The sequence below is a fragment of the Pteropus alecto genome, unplaced genomic scaffold (genome assembly GCF_000325575.1).
Source record: "Pteropus alecto unplaced genomic scaffold, ASM32557v1 scaffold21, whole genome shotgun sequence".
Lineage (NCBI taxonomy): Eukaryota > Metazoa > Chordata > Mammalia > Chiroptera > Pteropodidae > Pteropus > Pteropus alecto.
This window is the reverse complement of record NW_006436282.1, coordinates 7411456-7433871: the sequence shown is the minus strand read 5'-3', so window position 1 is coordinate 7433871 and position 22416 is coordinate 7411456. Positions and strand designations below refer to the sequence as shown.

The window sequence follows — 22416 nt, the reverse complement described above, 5'->3', positions numbered from 1 at the left end:
TTGGTTTCTAGTTTTTGTTTTCTAAGGATTTACTCAGAATACACTTTCCACAAAGGGATGTTTGCTAACCTAAGTCACTAACAAAAAACTGAGTACCGACAGCCACACTCTACCTGCTGCTTCTTCCACGAACTGCATCCGTTAAAATTAGACATTGTTTGATTACTGCTTTGAAAATTACAACTCTATCAGGGGAAAAAAAAACATTCATTTACTTATATTAATTAACTGTTGTTAGAATGATTGTACTGTGGACAGACATTTCCATGTAAATAAAACATACTCAGTATTTAATTTTGCTAAGAAAAAGTGAGAATACGTCTTGAGGAAAATATTCCCTCACAAGTATATTCTGCATTAACTAAGAATATGTGTCCACATGAATGTGAAATAGTGCCTTGCATCCACTTAGAGAATTTATTTTTTAAGATAAATTTTTAAACTCATAAAAACATCAGAACAGTATGTACAACAGGACATGCCAGTCCTTCAATAATTTCAAACATTTTTTTCCCATTTAAAGCAATATTAAAGTGTTAGAATCTGAGCAGTATTAATACTTTTTAAAACACCAAATCAAAGTTAGAGGAAGATTTTCATGAAGCTGATTCAATTCATTTGTCTATTCCACAAGTATGCATTAAGTGGCAGTGTTTGTAATATGGGGAAATACAGTGTTATGAAAGACTGTAAATTAAATGTGTAGGAATCAAGTCATATAATTCAGTAGTGGAACTTACTTTTTAAAGAAACGTGATTAATGCTGTATAAACGGGAATTAAATTTTATAACATTAAATTTGAAAAATAGTAAATATGTGCTACAATTCATGGGATGATTACATAGAGGCTGGACTTTCTGCAAGACATTTGTTGTCTTGGCCCTCTTCAGAGCTTAGGATTCAGTTGATACGAACAAGCCAATAAACAATTGCTGTATATTGTGAAAAGGGCTACCAGGGGAAAAAAAAAGTATACATGAAAAGAGAAGAAAAGGTACTCAGGGAAGTCTTCCTGGAGAAAGTTATATTTAGATCCAAACATAAAGTATCTGAACTGCCCTGGGGGAGGGAGAAAAGGAGACAAAGATGTTTCAGATCACAGAACGTACACGTGCAAATGCCCAGGGCTAAGAGACTATGACCAGTCAGATTCACTCAAAGCTGGACTACCTCAAATGCCCCCAGGACATTCCTCCAAAACAGTAGTTATACCAATTATATTACAACTTCATCTTTCTGTCTACCTCATCTTTCTGTCTTCCTCATCTCTGCTAAAAATGTAAACCCTTCCAATCTCTCTAAACCTCTAGTCACCTGACCCAAACTACCAGTGCTATGTGTTCCCTCAAACCTTTCCATAGCGCTGTAGAAACTCCCATTCCAAAATTTTAAATAATATTTAGTCAATCCTTTTCCTTATGATTGTAACCAAATCCAAGAAGTTTAGAGGTAAAGATACGCGTGCTTGGGAAAGTAAAATAAGAGAAATGAATACGAAAATTGAATTATCTGGTTTGAGGGAGAAGATGTAGATCCTGATTCATGTTTTAAAGCAGCCAGGAAAGTGCATCAGTTTGTTTTAAGTCTAAGGATAATAGGTCTGGTTCACAAAGGGTAATTGAACATGTGAATTACCTTTCCACTCTCCCCAAATTTTGCTGAAATCACAGAAGAAATATAAAAATAGAAATAAAAGCATAAAACCATAGGACAGCTATAAACCTGAGAGGAGTGTCGCCAGCAAACTTTTGAGGGTTATTGATGTTGTGGAGGTAGACTCAGATTGCCAACAAAACTACCAAACTAAGAAACTAATAATCTCATCTAAGGGAAAAAGATAAGTCACTGAAGTGAGTTTTCCAGTAAATTCCCTGAATTACTCTCAAATTAGAAACAAGGCCTGTAAGAAAGGTATAGTTTTGGACAACAGGCTGAGTAATAGATTAGAAGGGGAAAAGCCACATAGTAATCCTGTTTCAAAGGAACTGAAACAGTGTTTTTCCCAAGAATAAAAATTCAAGTTCAGTTCTACTAAGAAGGAAGTCTGATTCCAGAAATTACCAGAATGCGCACCGCATTTATAGGAGGAAGAAAGAATGAACCCAGTGACTACTGCCACAAGAAATAGGAAGAGCCAGCACATAAACTACTCATAAACCATAAAAGAGAGCCTACTCACATGCATCCTCACCACACCACCAACCTTCTTCCAACCCACCACAACCATCAGAGCAAGGACAGCTATAAATAGAACTTGCATTCACTGTCTGCCAGGTGAACAGGGCTTCTCATTTAGGCAAGGTATACAAATTCTGGCTACCAACACCACACAATCTCTGTATACAGACATAGAAACAATCAAGAATTATTAAATATTTAAGTAAAACTAACAACATGAGAAGAACTAAATTTCTAAAAACCTTTAGAACAATTATATAATTCACATATGCTGGGTCTCATAAGATTTAGAAAGTGAAAGGGAGGCAGAGATTATCTTCCTTCAGCTATAGCACCAGCAAGGCAAGCTGTAACATCTGTGAAAATAGAATCTGCATTCTAGCTTCTGCTCACCAGCTTCAAAGTTATAAGGTCATGGTAGAGGAGTAGTTCTGGAAAAGGTCAGCTGCAATATCTGGATGTGTTTTCTGATTTCTATATCACAGCTACAGTTGCATGATCTTGAAACTAAAAATCTCATTGGACCTCTGATGTTCACAGCCCCAATCTTTCAAAAGATTTTGTATGCACCAAATTTCTTTTCAGTATAAAATATCCAGAATGGTTTGTATTTCTTCTATTAATCTCTTGGCTGATACAGTGTTTGGTACAGAAAGGTGTTCATAAAATAAATAAATAAAACTTCAACAATAGGAATTTAAGATTTATTATTTGATTTGGTGTGGGTCAAAAGACAGTGATGACTTCGTTACCAGTGGAAAATAAGATACAAGTAGTCCATGGCATGCAATGGTAAAATACTTATATTATCAAATGTGATCACCTGGAATAAGGTACCTGTTGCAGGGAAGCCTTTAATAACAAATGTTTGTTATGACAGAAATAAGGAATGGAAATAAGGAATACTTAGCTGGGCTGGAGCAAGCAGCTAGCCAAATAGCTGTCATTTATAATCATTAAAGGATATCTTTTGCAGGAAGTCCACGGATCATTTTACTTTGCTATAATTAATATGTCTGAGATACTCGAGAAAAAACAATATTGATGAAGAAAGACTGTGCTGAAATTTCTGAATTTCAAAAGAATCTCCCATAAAGATTGTTCTCATAGAAAAAAGACAGAATATCTACAAAGGAGTAGGAGTCAGGTTCAAATTAGAGTTCTCAACTGTAACTTTGGATGGCTAGGTACTTCTAAAATCATTTCAATGTTTTCTAATAAAGGGTTCACTTGTAATCACCCTTTCAAGTTATGTAAAATATACTGACTATAGAATTTTATTCAAGGATTGAGGCAGCAATAATCTAGTATTACATGAGTAAAAATTTTGTAATAACAAAAGAATGATATTGAAAAAATAAGTTAATTATTTTTTCAAAAAGAGTACGTATACATAATACAAAAATTTTAAATGCACAAGAGTATCATGACAATAAATTTTCATCTTATCCTTGTGGCCTAGCCAGTCAGTCATCTAAGACATAGTAAGACTAACATTTTTTTAAAAAGGTGCTTAGCTGAGGACTAAGTTTTTATAACACTTTTATTGAGATATAATTCAATTACCATAAAATTCACACTGTCATGCTGTAAAATTCATGATTATATTCAAAAGTTGTACAACCATTACTACTATCTAATTCAAGAACATTTACATGACCCCAGAAAGACTTCCCATACACATTATCAGGTACCCCTTGTTTCCCCTATTCCTAGCCCCTGGCAATTGCTAATCTACTTTCTGTCTCCATGGATTTACCTATTCTAGACGTTTCATATAAATGGAAAAAAATATGGCTTCCTTTACCTAGCATAGTGTTTTCATGGTTCACCCACCTTGTAATATAGTTTGTTTTTAAATTAACATGATACTGTGAAATGTGATGAGTATTTGTTCTGCATGGAGCAACGACAAAAGAGAGGGGTACTTCAAAATTTGTTTTAATAGCTGTTTATTAGACAGATCTCTTAGACAAGCTGAGGTATTTAATCATGTTTCAGAGCATATGAATGGCAGTCTTAAGGGCTGAGTTTCACAAGGGGCAAGTCCCAAGAAAGCAAAGCAGATGGGTGAAGACAGCATCAGTGGAGCAACAACATAAAGTTTACAATATTATATTGTAATAGACAGACAAATGAGGTTAGTTGAAGACAGGAGGTTTCATGAGGTGGAAAAGCTTTCAAACAAACAAAAATGCATAAATGATACCTTTCGTTCTTTTTAATCCATCAGATCTTTAAGTGACAAAACATAAGCCAACTCCCTAACATTGTCTAAATCTATACAACTTAGTTTTTACAAAATTTTATTGGAAAATATAACAGAGAAAAGTGAAAAATAAATAAATGTATAGATCAAAGGATCATCAAGAAGCAAACATCCTTATAAAACCCCATCCATGCCAACAGCAGATAAGCCTCTTTTGAGCTCAACTGATACTCCCTGCTGCCTCTAAGAATAGTCATTGTACTTAGCCAAACACTATTTTAAAATTTTATATAAAGGGACTCATATAGTGTGTATTGTTTGGTTTCTGATTTCTTTTAGTAATATTTTTGTGAGGATCACCTATGTTGTGTGTAATTGTAGTTCACTTGCATTATGGAAACACATGCTCAAATGTACCACAATTTATTCATTTACCTTTGATAACATTTTGGCTCTTTCAAGTTCAGGCTATTGTAAATAATGATTCTATATATACATTCTTGTTCCTGTCTTTTGGTATACATAAGCACACATTTCCTTTGGGTCTGTATCTCAAAGTGAAATTGCTGGATCATATGGTATTCAAATATTCAACTTTAGTAGAAAAAGTCAAACCATTTTCAAAGTGTAATACCAATTTATACTCTCATCAACAATGTTTTTCTTTTACATGGTACTTGAACAGAGCCTTGAATCTTTAGTTCGATATCTTACATCAGATTTGAAAGAATCTTTGTTATTATATCTCCAGTTATTTTTATATACTCAAGTCTCCTAGTCTTCTCCAGAACTCCAATTTTATATATGTTGGACATTTTTATCTTTTATGTCTCTCGAACTAATCTCCATTTTGCTTAATAGCGCTTTTTTTGATTTATCTCTTTCCTCTTGCATTTACCATAAGTAGCAAGAAGCACATCCGTACCTTCAACACTTTGCTTGAAATTCTCCTCAGCTAAATATCCCAGTTTATCATTTAAAAGTTCCACTTTATACCCGAAAATAGAACATAATTCAGCCAAGTTGTCTGCCACTTATAACAAGGATCACCTTCCCTCTAAAGCCCAATAAAATGTTCATTGCTTTCTGAGACCTCCAAAAGCACCTTTACGTTCACATTTTTACCAATATATGTTCATGAAAATATATGTATTCTATAAGATGATAGGAGCTTTCTCTACTGTGCTCCTCACTTCCATCTGAACTCTCACCAGAAATGCCTTTGATGTCTACATTTCTATCAATAATCTATTCATGGCAATCAGTGCTTTTTCTATCATGTACTTCAAAATTCCTCCAGCCTCTACCAATTCCAAATACATTTCCTATTTTTAGGTATTTGTTACAGTAGCACCTCACTTCTGGTACTAAAATCTGTATTAATTTTCAAGGACTGCTATAAAAATTACTACAAATCGGGTGGTTTAACATAACAGGAATTTATTTTCTCACAGTTCTGTAGGCCAGAAGTCTGAAATCAAGGTGTCGACAGGGCACACTTCCTGCAAAGTCTCTAGGGGAGACTCGCGGCCTCTTCTGGTTCCTAATGGCTCCTGGTGTTCCTGGGATTTTAGCAGCATAACTCCAATCTCTGCCTCCATCTTCACATGGCCTTCTTCTTCGTGTGTTTCTGTATCTGCGTGGCCCCTCCTCTTCTCATAAGAATACTAGTCATTGTATTTAGGGCCCACCCTAATCTACTATGACATTATATTAACTATTTACATCTGCAAAGACCCTATTTCCAAATAAGTTCATATTCTGAGATTCTGGGTGGTCATAAAATTTCAATGGGCATTATTCAACCCACCATACTCTCCAATGTCTTTGAATAGAAAAACACAGTCTCCATTGTCTGAGTAATCTAGTCTGCCAATCTCGAAAGTGAGTCTGTGAATGATTTTAAAGTCAAGTAATTTTAACTTATGATATTTTACTTGGGCCCCGTATTTGCTGATATTCCTTTAATATAACTGCTGTAATTAGTCTGGTGGAGATTAAAGAAAGCATGAGTGGATTATTTTTTTCAAGTTTTATTATGAGGTTAATGCTTGTTTTGTAATGTGAATTTGGAGGATTCTTTTTTTTTTGATGTTATGGGACAAATTTAATAGCACAGGAATTATCTACACCTTGAAGGTTTGATAGCTATTATGAACTGAATATTTGTGTCCCACAAAAATTCATACATTGAAGCCCTTCCCTCCAATGTGATGGTATTTGGTTATGGAGCCTTCAGGAGGTAATAAGATTTAAAAGAGGTCATGAGAGTGGAGTTCCTATTACAGGTTTAGTGTCGTTATAAGTAGAAGAGAGACCAGAGCACACACTCTCTCTCTCCCACGTGAGGACACACTCTCTCTCTACCACGTGAGAAGGCCTTCATCTGCAATCCAGAAGAGGGTTCTCACCAGGAACCAAATCTGAGGGTGCATTGATCTTGACTGGTAAATGCTTTTGTATTTATAGCTGTTATTAAAACAATCAAAAGTAGTTTGCTTTTCTGTTGAATGATAACATACTTTGTATTACCTCAGGGGTACATCAACTCTGCAGCCCTTCTGTAGGGTCTTTGATTATTTCTTAATCCCACAGAAAATCATTATGGCCAGTTACATTGATAGTATATTGGACATAGTAAGAAAGAAGTAACAACCATTCTAGACATATTGGTAAGATAATTGTAAGCGAATTGGTAGGAAGTGAATCTGACTGAAAAATCAGTTTTCTGCCACCTCAGTAATATTTCCAGGGTTTCAGTCATCTGGGACATATTAATATAGCCCTTTCAAAGTAAAGGACAAGTTACCACATTTGGCTCTTCTTATCACAAAGATGCACAAGACTATGTGAGCTTCTTTGGATTTTGGAAGCACACCTCATCCAGGTGTGCTACTCTGAACCATTTGCTGAGCAACCTTAAAAGCTGCTAGTTTGGGGCAAGTCCCTGCAACAGGTCTGGGATGCCATGAAAATTACTCTTTGACTGATAATGTATAACCTAGCAGATCTACTGCTGTTTGAAGCAAATTACCAGGCTAAGTTATCCATCATAAACTGGGTCTTGTCTGACAAAGTCATAAGACTAAATATGCACAGCGGCAGTCCATCACCAAATGGAAATCATGAGTTTGAGCAGGTCCTGAAGGCATAAGTAAGCTGCATGTGTAAGTGTCACAGATGCCCATGTCCTATACTTCTGCAATGCCTCTTCGCCTCTCGATCTGTACCTATGGTTATATGGAACATTCCCTATGACCAGTTAACTGAGGAAGAAATAGTTGAGCCTGGTTTATACATGGCTCTATACAAAATGCTGTCAATTTCCCAAAGTAGACAGCTAGTAGCACTGTATTGACCCTGAAGGACAGTAGTACAAGGCAATATGGGAGTGGCTCCTCTTACTACTACTTTCCCTAGTGATCCACTAGTGAAATTTTGACCTACCATCCCTGAAACTGTGGTTTTACTGGTCCAGAAGTCTTAGTTTCGAGGGAAGAATACTTCTATCAGGAAATAGGGCAATGATTCCATTAAACTAGAAGCTGAGAATGCCACCTGGCCACTTTGAGTTCCTCATGCCAATCAATCAACAGGCAAATAAGAGGGATTACTCAATTAGCTTGGGTGATTTATTTTGATTAGCAAGGTGAAAGTGGGGTACTGCAACTCAGTAAGGGTAAGAAGAAGTATGTCTGGAATACATGAGATTCCCTGAGGCACCTCTTAATACTCCAGTTCTTGCCAAATTACTCCTTTAGTTTCTGTGTTCCTGGGCTAGCTTTATGTCTAGTTCTATGAGAAAGGGCTCTAGCATCTTCTGCAGGACACCCACATCATTGAATCTGAGAGTTTGGAGACAACAAGAGACCAATGGGGTCTTTCTATCCTCATGAGTTCTACCCATTCTCACAAATTTAATGTGTCTTTGCTTCTGCACTTCATGTCCTTCTTCCCTTCCTGACTGCCTCCATTGATGACTTCAGGCTACAATAATAAACACTGCTTCCACAAATTGCATGTCAATTCCTTAATATATATATATATATGTATATATATATCTCCTAGAAGCTGTTTCTCTGGTTGAACCCTGCCTGGTATATCTTCCTACATTTCTGACTTATTCTAATTTTTCTGTTCTGACTCCTTCTTCCTGGTCTGACCTGATTTTGTTCATTTTCTCTAGGGTTTTAACATTGACCTTTTCCTCTTCTTATACATTCCTTCTTATACATTCTTCATAGACAAGCTCGCTGATATGCCCTATCCTTTTAAATTGTACCTCCAGACCAAACTTCACTATTGAGCTCGAGTGATGTTTCTGCCAGTATTCAGGGTATCACTAATTGGATATTTCACAGGTATCCTAGATTCAACATTCCAAAAATGAATTCATATTTTTGGTCTTGGTATGGATACTATACACCCATAAATCTAAGTCATATATCAGTACCTATAGTAGCACTTATTATAAAGCTCTGTAATTATACCCTCATTCCCCCTAGACTACCAGATGTTGAAGAAAGACAGCAGTGTGTTATTCTTCTTATCCTAAGCACTCAGCATGATGAACAATACATAGTAGGCACTTTAAATATATATTTAATGAATAAATACATTAATAAACAAATGACTGAATGGATTCATAGAAAAAAATAGATATTGCTGAGATAAATGGCAATATAGAAGAGTAATAGAACATAGTTATTCTTAAAAAGCTATAACCTGATGACCTAGGTGTATGGTATAATTTTCTAAAAATTGTAAATACACAGTTTTCCTAAAATATTATTTGACTAGAAGATTCCAGTGAAAAGAAGTACCACTTATTTCAAATTGCTAGAGTTTCTTTACTTTTTAGTATTCATTGAATTTTGCACATAAAATGCTTCAGGTATTTATTTTAAACTGATGACAGTATGTGAAGCTTTGAGATTTATAATAGTGGAAGTAAATTTTCACAGACCAAAATATGTTTTCATTTTTCTAATAGAAATTTTATAATTAAATACAGTTTATGCTAAGTAACCACAATACTAGTGGAAGAACATATTTATTTTTAGATTAAGAATAGGTGCAGAATCTTTATTAGTGAGTGAAGGTATAATTTGTATTTGTATTATCAGAGAAACAACCTCAGTTGTCAATTTATCTGCTAGAAAAATAATTAAATGCCTAAATGCAAACAGAGTAAAAAATATAAGATTCTGTCTTCAATTTGCATTAATATAATTATACTTCATGGCTCACTTATCAAATTATTTCTCTCTAAAGAAGCTATTTCTTTACTGTCATACATTAATAACAATACATAATCACTACACCTACCAGAATTTTCTAGGCTTGAATCTTCAGAGAAACTATGCAAGAAACCTGGATCATCTTTGGGGGGGTGCTATTGATATACTGCCTAGATTTTTTTAGAGTTATTCACTGTACAATTTACATTTCATTTGGACAACTAATAGTTATATTTTCTTTTTGTATTTTAAAATCATTCATAAAATTAAACAAAGAAACAAGAAATCCAAAGGGCATAAGTCTCAGAAGGGGAGGGTAAAAAACAGCTCCAATTCATTTATTAAGATATTATTCCCTGCAGTTGTTTTATCCTGTGTTTAGATACAAAACTTTTTATGAGTCTTCACTGCTTAAAGGATAAAGCCCCAAATCTAAAATTCTCAAAAATCTGGGTTAACTTTTTCCATTTCATTTCCTATAACACCTCCCTATGCAACATAAGCTCCCATCACACCGAATTCATCTCAATTCCTACACATTATGTACTTACACCATAAAGTTTCATTTGTTCTGCCTTACTCAGGCTATTTCATCTATATGAAATGTAAATCTCTCTCTTTTTTCACCTGATCATTCTGCAAAGATCATAGTCTTCGTTAAATTCTTCGCAGGCCCTACCATCTTCTTTCTGTATTATTAATATTTTAATTTTTGTATTCTTATTGCCCAAATAAAGTCATATGGCTGAGCCTGATATAAACAGAGAGATAAAAATATAATCTTTTCCCAGGAAGAATATTAAATATTTGTGAACAAAATGACAATCTATCACAGTCTGCCCTTCTGAATACAATCATGCAGATCCTTCTCCTTTCCTCTTTCAAAATGTACTCACCTTCCACACCAAGGAAGATAAATAAAAGTACAAGACTATCATTATTGCCACCTCAAAGCCCATGATCCATGAGTGATGCTGCAGTATCTGTTTGTTTTGGGTGTGTCTCCTCTTGATTTAGAGACCTATGAAATAATAAAGTCCAGTTATTTGCCTCACGACATGCAAAATACAATGGTGGAACATGGACTAGATAACCACAATGAACAATCTTATTCAGAAAGAGAAATAATGGAAGACACACATTGGTCCTGAAATCTCACAAGACAGAAGTTGCTGCTGACTGAAAGTGTGGGATATTCCTTGAATAGGCCCTGATTTTGCTCTCTGGGGATTAGTTCTAGTCCACTCTTCTCTGCGGCTCCTGTCTCACTCTCTGAGAAATTTTGCCTTAGGTCCACTAAGGGGGATATTATAGAACAGAGCCTCCTCGGAAGATGAGCACATCTCTCAAGCAGCTTCTCATTTCCAGATTGGGGACTCTAAGTGTTGTTTCACATCTCACACACAGTCTCTTTATACCAAGGCTGATGTTTCTTTTAGCAGTACTCAGTCTACTTCTCTTCCATTTGATTCCAGTCAACTCCATCCATGTAAGGCCATATACACAGTTATTTTTAGAGATTACTTTCTTTCTTTAGATTTAACTCAGTCACCTTGATCCCACCAGGCTTTGTTGAGAGAGCTACACCCTTATCTACTTGTCTGGACTTTCAAATTGTTCAGTTGAAATGATTTACTGAGACACCTTAACTTACCAAGATGTTTCAACGAGGTGATGGCTACATTCTTGAATAGGTCATTACCTTGAAGTTTTAATTGATGTTTTGGCTAAACATCTTTTCATTTTTATCTTATACAGTGGAGATAAGAATCAGTCCCACCTTCCAACCATGCCAGTCTCTAAATTTCTAGATTCTCTATTCCCTGTCATTACAGCTTACAAAATGACCAGCTATTTTCTGAGTCCATCTCTTTATTTAACACCTTCACAAATGTTGCCAATAGTAATTGACACATGCTGCTAACATACCCTTTGCCTGTCATTTTACTCACAGCTAAGAGTTCATCAGGGAGTTAACCATTTCCCAATTAACTGAGAACTGTTCCATCACTGTATAAACACATATTGCCATCCTTCTAGCTCGTAATAGTTGCCTTGTCATCTGTTGCTGGGACCTGAATCAAATGCCACATATTTTAGCATTTTTATTATAATAGTATGCTACCACACTTTCTGTGTCAGTCAGAGTAGGTTAGGTTATGCTGCAGTAACACAGTACTTTCAAATTGGTGACTTGCAATGATAAAGGTTTACTTCTCATTTTCAATACATGTTTACTGCAGATCAGCCATATCTCTACTCAGGTATTTCTACCCTGACACCAAGCCTCTGTCTAAAACACTGCTAATCTTGTGGCAGACAGAAAAGAGAGAATATGACATATGTTGGCTCTTGAAGTTTCTGCTTGTGCATGACACATTTTACTTTTCACATCTCATTTGCTAATAAAGCAAGTCATCGTATTAAACTTGGCATTAATGAGGCAAGTAAGTGATATCTCCAGGAGAGGCAGCAGGTATTTGTATACAATATAGTCTACCCCAATACCAGTCCTACTTCTGAAACTAAAATTTATTTTTACAATATGTATCGTCTACTACACTGTCATTTTCTAGACCGTCACTTGTATTCTTCCAATCCTTGCTTAAAATGTAGATCACAGATTCTTTCCCCTAATTTAATGTGTAAAATTTAAACTTTTACAACTTGACATTTTGGTTAATATTTAACAAAATTTATATTCCTTAACCCTACTTTGTTCACATTTCCAAAGGCATCATTTGATTACCTATATTATAGTTACCTCTAGAAATGAGGTCAGTGAAGAAAAAGTAAGCCACTAGATTTTACTTTCTTATTAACAGTGGTATTCCAGTATACCTATTATTTTATTATCAACTGTTATTAAAAATAAAATATTGCAAAGAGAGGCCTTTCTCCTTCTACCTTCTTTGCTGAAAACCTACCTATACTTACTGTTGTTAGATTTCTATATTTACTTCTAAGTATTTTCTATAATTTTTTTTAACATAGCCAATACTCCTTACCATAGTCTATAAGTTCAATGTCAGACAGATCTTTATGACCTCTCAGACCTCATTTACTTTCTACTCTTCTTTGTTATGGACTAGCCACACTGGCCTCCCTTGAGCATTTTTTTTTTTAATCTCAACCATTTCTCTCGACAATCGGAATGTTCTTCCTCTAGATCTTCACCAGATTACTCCTTTTCATTTAGGATTCAACTCAAATATTACCCCCTCAGATAGGCCTTCCACGTCCACTCTCAGTAAAGTAACCTTTCCTCCAGTTCCCCGTGTTCTTGTCTTTCTCATTATTCTATTTTATTGGCTTATCGCTGTCTAAATTATCTTAATTGTTTATTTATAGTTTGTTTTTCCAACCAGGATGTAAGCTCCATTAGGGCAGAACAATTTTCTCATTCACTGCTATCTCCTTGTTAGAACAGTGCCTAGTGCAGAGTAGGTACTTAATAAAGAGTTATTAAATGTATAAAAAAGACACAAGTCCTCCTAACCTTCATGATATATCACCTTAATAATCACCACTTATCTTTTTTTCCCTCTTACCTCACCGGCCACGTCTTCTCTCTCAAGCATCACATGTTGGAATTCCTCAGTTCCATGTCCTTTGTCTCTCTGGTCATTCTACTTTCTCTCCCTAAACAATGTCTTTCAGTCATACCACTTCATTTCCCATCAATAAACTGAGCCCTAAATGTATTCTCTTAGTCTAGACTGTTCTTGTGCCCTACTGAAATCCACTTGGATTTTACATACCTATCATTCTCTGTTCTTACTTCAATAATTGGCATCAACGTGCACACAGCTGGTCAAAACTCAACCTCTGAAGAAATTATCTCAGACTCATCCCTCTCCTAAATTCCCCATATTCAACCAAGCACCCTACTGGTGCTACCTCCTAAATATCTCTGTAATCTTTTCTTCATCATCACATTCCCTACAGTAGTCCAAGTTACCATTATCTCACACATGGACTATTGCATTGGCTCTTTAACCAGTCCCTCCGGTTTTATGCTCATCTCTCTAATCCATTCTTCACATATAAAGCAATCATTTATAACCACAGTATCTTGTTTTTTTTCCTTAACTTCCTAATGCTTTCAGTATTAAACTCATGACGTGTGATTACTGGCCCAGCAGATCTGATCCCCACTTTGCTATCCCTCTTCAAAGTTCCAACCATAGCAGAATTCCATCATCAACTCCAAAGATCTCTCTAGCTTCAGACCATATCACCTACGACCTCTGTTTTGTACATCTGTACGTGTGTGTGTGTATTCATCCTCCATTTTTACTTGGCTAATGTCTACTCCTCTTTCAGGTCTAATGTTACTTTTTCGGAGGAGCATTTTCCTACTCTTTCCAGTATCAATTATTTGTGTATCATTTGATTAACGCTTTAAGCTATACATGAGGTTGGGGGCGGAGGGAATCTCATTATCCTCAGCCCCCTAAAATCTGACCCGTGGAAGACTTTAGGGTTAAAAGACAGATAAATGAAAATTTACTGGAATATTGGAAAATATTATGTGTAGGGACACGATCATTTAAAATATATTTTAAGAATTCAATTTTGGGCCCAGGGAGAGGGGATAATGGCAATGTCGCAAAGGTCTTTGTAGGTCTGAACATTCAATTGAGGGCCAGGACCTAAGGGCTTAGCTATTACAGGACGGAACCATTGCCATATTTAAGGCATTTACTTTTTGAACCTTTGCCCATAAGAGACAGTCGAAGCCAGGAAGCAGCTGCAGTCTTCTTAAACCGCAGTCGTTGACCTTAGCGGCAAGAGACTTGACCTGCCCTCCTAGCGCCCGGCGCTCAGCTGTTACAAGAGCCTCTCAGCTCCCTCTGCGGCGCTCAGGAGCCGCCAGCGCGCGACCGGCACGCGCGCCCCAGCGCCTCCTCCCGCAGAACCGGCTCGCAGGCGCCTAGCAGGAGGACCCCTCTCGCAGAGCTCACGGCCCATTTGTTCGTCCGCCCGCCCGCCTCCATCTCTCGATGCGTGGCCTCCTGAGCAACTGCCTGTCTAGTCAATACAAATGTTCTAGTTTTCGACGCAAAAAATTACCCATTGGGACTATATACTTCACAGGAATAAGAGTGTTCAATTTGGAGTGGAATGTTGTAGGTCTGGCCAGGTTAGAGCAGACGCGACAGGCGCTGGATAATGCAGGCACTATTAAAGACAGCCGCAACCGGGCGCTCCTGCCGCAGGCGGCCCTCTCAGCCAGGGGTCCTTCAGATAGGAGGTCCTGGGTGACTTTGGAAGTCCGCTCATCATCTGTGCAGAGTCTAGCCGGTTCCGGGCCTTGCAGTATTGTTTTTCTTTGCTTCCGCACCCGAGACCTCTGTCGCAACCATGCTCCGCCATATCGTCGGTCAGGCCAAGAAGCATCCAAGCGTAAGTTCGTGACCCCTTTCTCAGTGTCTTCACGGGTCCAACCTGTGTCGGATTGAGGCTACCTCCAATCCTCTGGAAGCTTTCCTTTACAGCCACTTATCGTTCATTCCTTGAGGCTGGACTCAGTTGTCCCAGGCCCTTGAGCTCTGACCTTCTACGCCGTGCATTGTGGGGTTTAGGGCTGGCGGGGTGAAGGTGAGGGATACATTCGAGGAAAATAAACTAGTGAATGTTGGAACATTCTAGTGGCTGCGTCTTCTTGCGAATTGCTGGGACGAAGAGAAATAGTGCACCGTGTAGGTTAGAGACCAGCAAAGGTCAGGTTACCCATCTGTTGTGCTGTTAAGGATATTGTTTGTACTCACTGCATTGCACCACCAGGCCTTGTGGCAAATGTAAGGCTCTCTGATCTTGGAATCCTTAGTTTGTCTTTACGTCTTGACACTTTGGCGGAGTTCGATAGCGTAGATTAAGCGCAGTTACATTATTTCGTATGTTTCATTTTCCCCCAGCACTTCTACCTGCCGTGGTCCTAAAACTCAATCATCTAGTCTTTAATCTCTATCTTAAATCCAACTATCTGACTAAGCATTAAGCATTGGTAGCAGTATGTGTTCAGAGATTACGTCTAAAATCTGTATTTGTAATAGGTGTATTTCTCTTTGCTCATTCAGACTCTTTATTTTACTATGTTTGTGTTTTTCATAATGCATATATAGAAGTAGGCTTGCCAAGAGCTTGTTTTTCAGGCCTCGAAATACAGGAAGCCGGGAAATTTAATGGGAATGATGCATAAATATTAGAGAAATTGAGAAGACTTGATATATTTTCTTGGAAATTTTTTAAATTTATTTTTTTTTTCTCATATTAAACCAGAATCATCTTCACATCCTTTGGAAATTCCATTTCTTTTGAACATAGTTATAAGAAATGTTACCTCAGTGTAAGGTCTACCTTTATTAAAATTTTAAGACAATCAAAAAATAGCAGTTTGAAACTTGGGAATTAGTGTGTAAAAACTACTGTAGCCTTTTCGTTATTAGTATCTAGATATTTGAAGATGACTATTAATACTTGTCTATTTTGTATTTGGTTCTAGTTGATCCCACTCTTCATATTTATTGGAGCTGGAGGTACTGGAGCAGCACTGTATGTCTTGCGCCTGGCATTATTCAACCCAGATGTCTCGTAAGTACTTAAAAACATTTAGAACTTTGATGGTTTATCAAGCTGATTTAGGAGCCACAGTCTTTCTGGGGAGTTAACATCCACTAATAGAAAGAACCTGAATTTTGTAGTCACACAGTAAGTTCAAATCCCTAATCTGCTGTTATTTACTTTTCCTGGTTCATAAAATCATCTAAATTTCTCTGAGCCTCATTTTCTTATCAGTAGAGAACTGCTAATATCTATGTTGTAATGTCATAAAAATTGAGATAATAATAACTTTTTGTAAAATATTTAATCAGGAGTGCTGGTACATATAAATGTTTTTTGCCAGCTTTCCAACAATAAGGATTTTTTTTTTAAGTTGGAAAACAAGCAAGAAAAAAAAGGTTGATTCATTGTTAGTTTATGCACTTTTCTGTATATCATTTCATTGATGAAATAGAAAACTTTAAAAACAGCCAACTGTTTTTAAACAACTGCCCCAAGAGTCTCTGTGTTCTACCTTGTTAGAGATCTTGTCTCTCAACTTTATAGTGAAAATACCATGCCTCACCTAATAGAAAATTAGATTGATTTATTCAAAATATTAGCTTTTAAGAAGTGCAAAACTATTTTAAATAGTATTTTATTACTATAACAATTACAATGTTTTATTTTAGTTGGGACAGAAAGAATAACCCAGAACCCTGGAACAAACTGGGTCCCAATGAGCAATACAAGGTAAGCTACAGAATTGTTTCAAAATTGCTGGAAAGTATGTTTTAATAAATTTTATCAGGGAGTAGGGTTTTTTTGAAGTTGAATGTACAAGTAAAATTCCATTATAATGATCTTTGAAGAGCTGCTAGATCATTTTCTGAAATTAAAATAGCATAATTTTCTAATAACTATATTTTTCTAAGGACTTTATTCAGTCTTTAGACTCTGGACGTGAGATTAAGATATGTCTCAATTCTACTGATTCGATGAATAAAAAGGGAGAGATAGTATAGCTATTCTAACATTTTCATAGATCTTAGTCTAGTGCAGTGGTTCTCAAACTTCAATGTACATAGATATTAACTGAAAAGATTGTTAAAACAGATTCTTCAGCTGTACCTCTGCAGAGATTCTAATTGAGTTGGTCTGTTGTGGAGATTGAGAATTTGCATTTCTAACAAGGTGTCAGAGAATATCGATGCTGCTTGTCCATGGAGCACACTTTGAGTATCATTAGTCTAGTGATTGCTTTGGTTGACTTTTCTTTCTTATTAATGTGGTGGAGATATTTCATGTGATGATTAGTTGGAAGAAATGAAAGTCAGTTGAAACTTAAATTTTACCATGAACTTTCTAGATAAACTTTTTAACATCTTTCTTGAAGAGGGGTTTGTGAAACTGCTCTTCCAAAGAATGATTTTGTGGACTGAGACCATTTGTTTATCTTATTGAGATATAATTGACATATACCATTGTGTAAGTTGGAGGTATGCAGCATGTTGGTTTGTTATTGGTTTGATACATTTATATAGTGCAGTTTTATTACAACAGTAGCATTAGCTAACACTGTTATCACATCACATAATTATTCCTTTTTTGTGTTGAGAACAATTAAGATCTAGTCTCTTAACAACTTTGAAGTTTATAATACAGTTTTGTTGACTATTTCACTATGTTGTGTATTTGATCTCCAGAACTTATTTATCTACTAGTTATAAGTTTGTACCCTTAAACAACGTCTCTCCAAATACTCACTCCCTAGTAACATTCTACTCCGTTTTTCCAAGTTCAGCTTTTTAGATTATACATATCAGTGATATCTATATAGTATTTTTCTTTCTCTGACTTATCTCACTTAGCATAATGCCCTCAAGGTCCATCCATGTTGTCACAAATCTGAGACCATTTATTTCCCCAAACATAAGCTTCCTTATGTGTAAGAATTTTGTGTACCAAAGACAAACCCTTGCAATGTCAAATAAACAGAAGAAAAAACAGGATAGCTTTATTAGAGTATAATTCACATACCATACAACTTACCTATTTAAAGTATGTAACTAACTTATGCACTTTCCATTGTATGAAGCTGCTTCATCCAAAGAGAGAAATAGCAGTTTGTTTAAAAACCTTCAAGAAGAGATACCCTGACCAATGAGTGTCCAAGATCCTTTAGCAGATATACCTCCGTGATGGAGATGGATGCTGTCATTACCGCTAACAGCAACTTTTAAGATGATTATCACCTTTTGCTGTTATAAGCTTTCCATTTAACCTTCAGAGTATGATTTGGTTTCCAAATCTCTAAACCGATCTCCCTCCAAGAAACAGAAATGTGCTGGCAACGCTGAACTGAACCAACTGATCTGATTTTGCCTCATAAATGATAAACAGGCATCATGATTTATTTTTCTCTCATAATTTTAAGTCCATTCTAGAGAAAATGATTCCAGATCCAATAAACTTTTAAAAAGAAAACCAAAAACAAAACAAAAAAACCCAAAAACCAGGCCTTACTTTTTCCACCAAGGAGCATATTAGAGTCTCTGGGTATGTGTAATTCAAAAAGCTCCCCAGGTGACTTTGATAATGAAGCTCTGGAACATGATAACACATGCAAGTATGAGGCGATGTCAATTGGAAATGGAATGTTGCTGCAACAAAAGTCGAATGCATATGGTTAGGTTGGGCTGTGAATAGCTATGACGCTGATAATAGAAACTGGGAAGATGAATCATAGTGGCAAAATATTTGATAAAGTGTCACCTCATATAACTTGGAAAGTAGACCATATGTCTGAGAGTTATTAGAGAAAAAAAATTTGGAAAACAGGATGTTAATGGACTATTGCTGGCTGTATTTGCCAAGAGATAAGCTTGTAGAGGAATTGAGAGATTTGCAAGCAGAAACAAAAGGAAACCAAGGCCAGAAACTAGTGAGCCTAGTGGGAATAAAGCCTACTACTGCTCTAAACTCAAACAGTGAGGTAGACTAGATTATTTTATCATTCAGTGCCCCTCACCTAAAATAATTTGTTTTTCTGGCCCACTGACATCAGGTTTGGTGGCATGACTTGCTCTGGCAAATTGTAAGTGAGGAAGTGATATCTGCCACTTCTGAACCAGTGCATGGTTCCCCGCATTGTTCTTTTTCATCTATCACGAGACCAAAATTGACAGTTAAGGATTACTCATTCGGGATTGGATTGGAACAGAGTACATGGAGCAGTCAGCTTATAAGTGATACTTAGTATGAGTGAAAAATAAACTATTGTTGTAAGCCACGAAGATATGGGGGATTTTTGTTGCCACTTTGCAGTCTAGCAAAAGCTAATTAATACAAACAACAGAGAGGGCTAAAATAAGATTTAAGCATTAAAGGCCCAGCCACACTTCTCAACTGAATAAAATATCCTAAACCCAAATCAGAATGTGTTATGCCTTCCCAACTGTTACAGAGACGTCAAGGTCGTAGCTTCCATTAAATTGAGAAGAAGAATGGGGACATGGAAGCTGAAAAATAAAACACATTTGAAACTTACTTCAGCAGAGAATTTTGATACTGGCACATGGAACCAAATAGGAGCAAATACATCAGAAGCCTGCTTAGTTTTGAGAAAATGGCAACGATATTATGTAGGGGCTTGGTCCTGCTTCTTATTCAGTGTTTGGCAACTTGATTTTCAATTGCCTCTTTTGTAAAGTAAGAATTAGTAAGGTTGTGATAATTAACTAAGATAAACAAAGCATTCTGCCCTCAGTGCCTGGCATCTATTAAGAGAACCCAGCAAATGTTTATTTTGTTCTTAATATATAACCTGCAGTTCCTTTTATAGATATTCCATCTAATATTTTGTTCATAATAGCACAGCATTTTTTTTTAAGTGTCATCTAGGTTTAATTGCTTCATAAGAGAATACTGTCAAAACAAAAAATTTTGTTTTATGGCTTATTCATATTTCTCTGACTAAAGGTCTGTGTATGTATATGTATCTCAAGGATAAGCTTTACAACCTGGAAATTTTCCTTTTTTAAAAAGTCAAGTAAATAAGAAATTTTCAATTAGAGACAAAGCAAAGGGTTTGAAGAAATAATGGATACAGATGTATGAACGTCCTGCTTAAAAAACCCTGAAGAAAATGTTGATAATTCTGCAGTTTGGTTCTTTTGGAGTTAAATAATGTAGTCTTCAAGTAATTATAGCGTAATCTCTTAAGTGTTCTTTGGCACAAGAATGAGTAAACCCAAGATTCCAGCCTTATTTGGGATTATGTACAAATCCAGATGTTTCCTCAGAAATTCTAGAGCAGTTTACAACATAAATCATTTAAAAAAAATTTGTTGGGAGTTAGAGGCAATTTTTTAAAGTAATCATAGTACAATTTTTTTCTAAAATTAACTTCCGTTGAATATAAAAAATTTGGACATTACAAAATTTCCAAATATATAGTATTTAAATACAGTATTATTTAAAAGCTTTTGTACCAGAAGTGGTCAGTTGTCAGTTTGATATTGATGCAGTCTTGCTTAGAAAGTGATAGGAAAACCATCAAGGCAACTCAATTTGTGTCTAAAAAGTTATGTACACCATACAACAAAGCATTACCTTATATTACTAGCCTATCTTGGTTACTATAAATCTTTCCTATCTAATTTATAACATCTTGCTAACCAAAGTAGGGCTGATATTGCTTGGTATTCCTCTATTCTGTTGGAGATTCATTTGTATATTTAGTGGAGATGGAAGTAAAAACTTAGAATTGGAAATACATATCAGAAGGAATTCTTAATCACTTTGAAACAGAATTTTTTATAGGTTCTGACTAAAAGATTACACTAACGTTGCTCTTCTGTGGTAGATTAAATAGTTTTACCTTACACAACCATTATTAAAGGACTGGAATTTTAGTGTCTTTCTTTGAATGACTTTTACATTGTTAAATATGCTTAAAATTTTTCATGTCTTTAATTTTATTATAGAAATCTGAATAAAAATAATTCTAAAACTTCTGTACCATCTATGTATATTTGATAGATTATCTAAAATATCTTTTTTCTTTTCCAAGTTCTACTCAGTGAATGTAGATTACAGCAAACTGAAGAAAGAAGGTCCAGATTTCTAACTGAAATGTTTCTTTATAAAGCTGCTTAGAATGAAGGTCTTCCAGAAGCCATCCGCACAATTATCCACTTAAGAAGGAAATATTTCCCCCTCCAAATGCACAAAATCGTGTTGGTGTATTTTGTTGGGATTTACACTGATTAATAAATGTTTGAAACTTGATATGTCTCACTATTTAATGCTGAAAATCTGCTCTGAACTTTATAATTAGGGTATAGGAAATAAATACTAGAATTTAAGAAATTTTTTGAATTTCTATGTATTTGTATAATTTGAAAATAAGATTTTAAGTTCTTCAGTAAAACACTTGCATTTTGTGTATAGGCCATAACTTCCCTAGAGCACAATTAACAACTGGAAATTATACAAAAGTAGATTGGGAAGAATATTCAAGCCTCTTCGGCAGTAGCAAAATGCAAACTTGTGGATTTCTGTTACTGGCTGATATCGAAGTATGTGCAGTGTTAACAATTGCTTTTACCATGGCATTCTCCTTGCTGAAGATTTTAAAGGTTAAGTGGCTGTGGTCCTGCCAGGGATTGTAGTTGAATCTGAGTCCATCACTGCTAACCATGGAGCTAGTGGCCAAGAAGAGATCCTGAGAATTTCTGATGAATCTTGGCAGGTTTTCAAAGGAAAAGAAGTACATTAGTAGCAATTTTAAGATAGGGAAAATGTGAAAGAGTTATCTTTTTCATAATGGGCTGTGGAATTGGAATTCAGTTGGAGAAAATATTAATGTGCTAATTGATGTTGCTGGTTAACATGGCTCACACCATTTAGATAAGTTGCAAATGATCCAATTAGCAGAATATTTCAATGATGACTAATCAAGAATTAAGCTTGTCTCATAACAAGTTTTCATATAGGTGTGTATTTGTAAGTCATTACATCTTAGAAACTTGAGGAATTTGAGACAGTTTTGGATTTTAATATAGAAATATTTTGTTTAAAAAGGTCATAAAAGCACATTTACATGCCAGTAACTAAACTAAATGTTTGAATTACATGGATAATCTCAAATAAAATCTTTAAGAAACTAAGACTTGTATTAGTTAAATTACTCAAGTTCTTTCTTAGTCAAATGTGGATATTTGAACACGTGGTTTTGA

General features: G+C 35.7%; 1 protein-coding gene across 1 annotated transcript; it reads left to right on the top strand.

The window, feature by feature from the left end:
• Positions 1–14873: 14873 nt before the first annotated feature.
• Positions 14874–21466, top strand: NDUFA4 (NDUFA4, mitochondrial complex associated). Its single transcript, XM_006911946.3, has 4 exons — positions 14874–15037; positions 16137–16225; positions 16867–16927; positions 21249–21466. The coding sequence occupies exons 1-4, from the start codon at positions 14996–14998 to the stop codon at positions 21303–21305; spliced, it is 249 nt and encodes an 82-aa protein (XP_006912008.1). The 5' UTR covers positions 14874–14995; the 3' UTR covers positions 21306–21466.
• The last annotated feature ends 950 nt before the right edge of the window (positions 21467–22416 follow it).

What these genes read in the sequence shown, in the direction of transcription:
- NDUFA4 (XM_006911946.3), top strand. Translation starts at nt 14,996, where the DNA reads ATGCTCCGCCATATCGTCGGTCAGGCCAAGAAGCATCCAAGC. An exon ending in AGGCCAAGAAGCATCCAAGC is followed by an intron (nt 15,038 to 16,136) that starts GTAAGTTCGTGA and finishes ATTTGGTTCTAG; the next exon opens with TTGATCCCACTCTTCATATT. An exon ending in GTCCCAATGAGCAATACAAG is followed by an intron (nt 16,928 to 21,248) that starts GTAAGCTACAGA and finishes TTCTTTTCCAAG; the next exon opens with TTCTACTCAGTGAATGTAGA.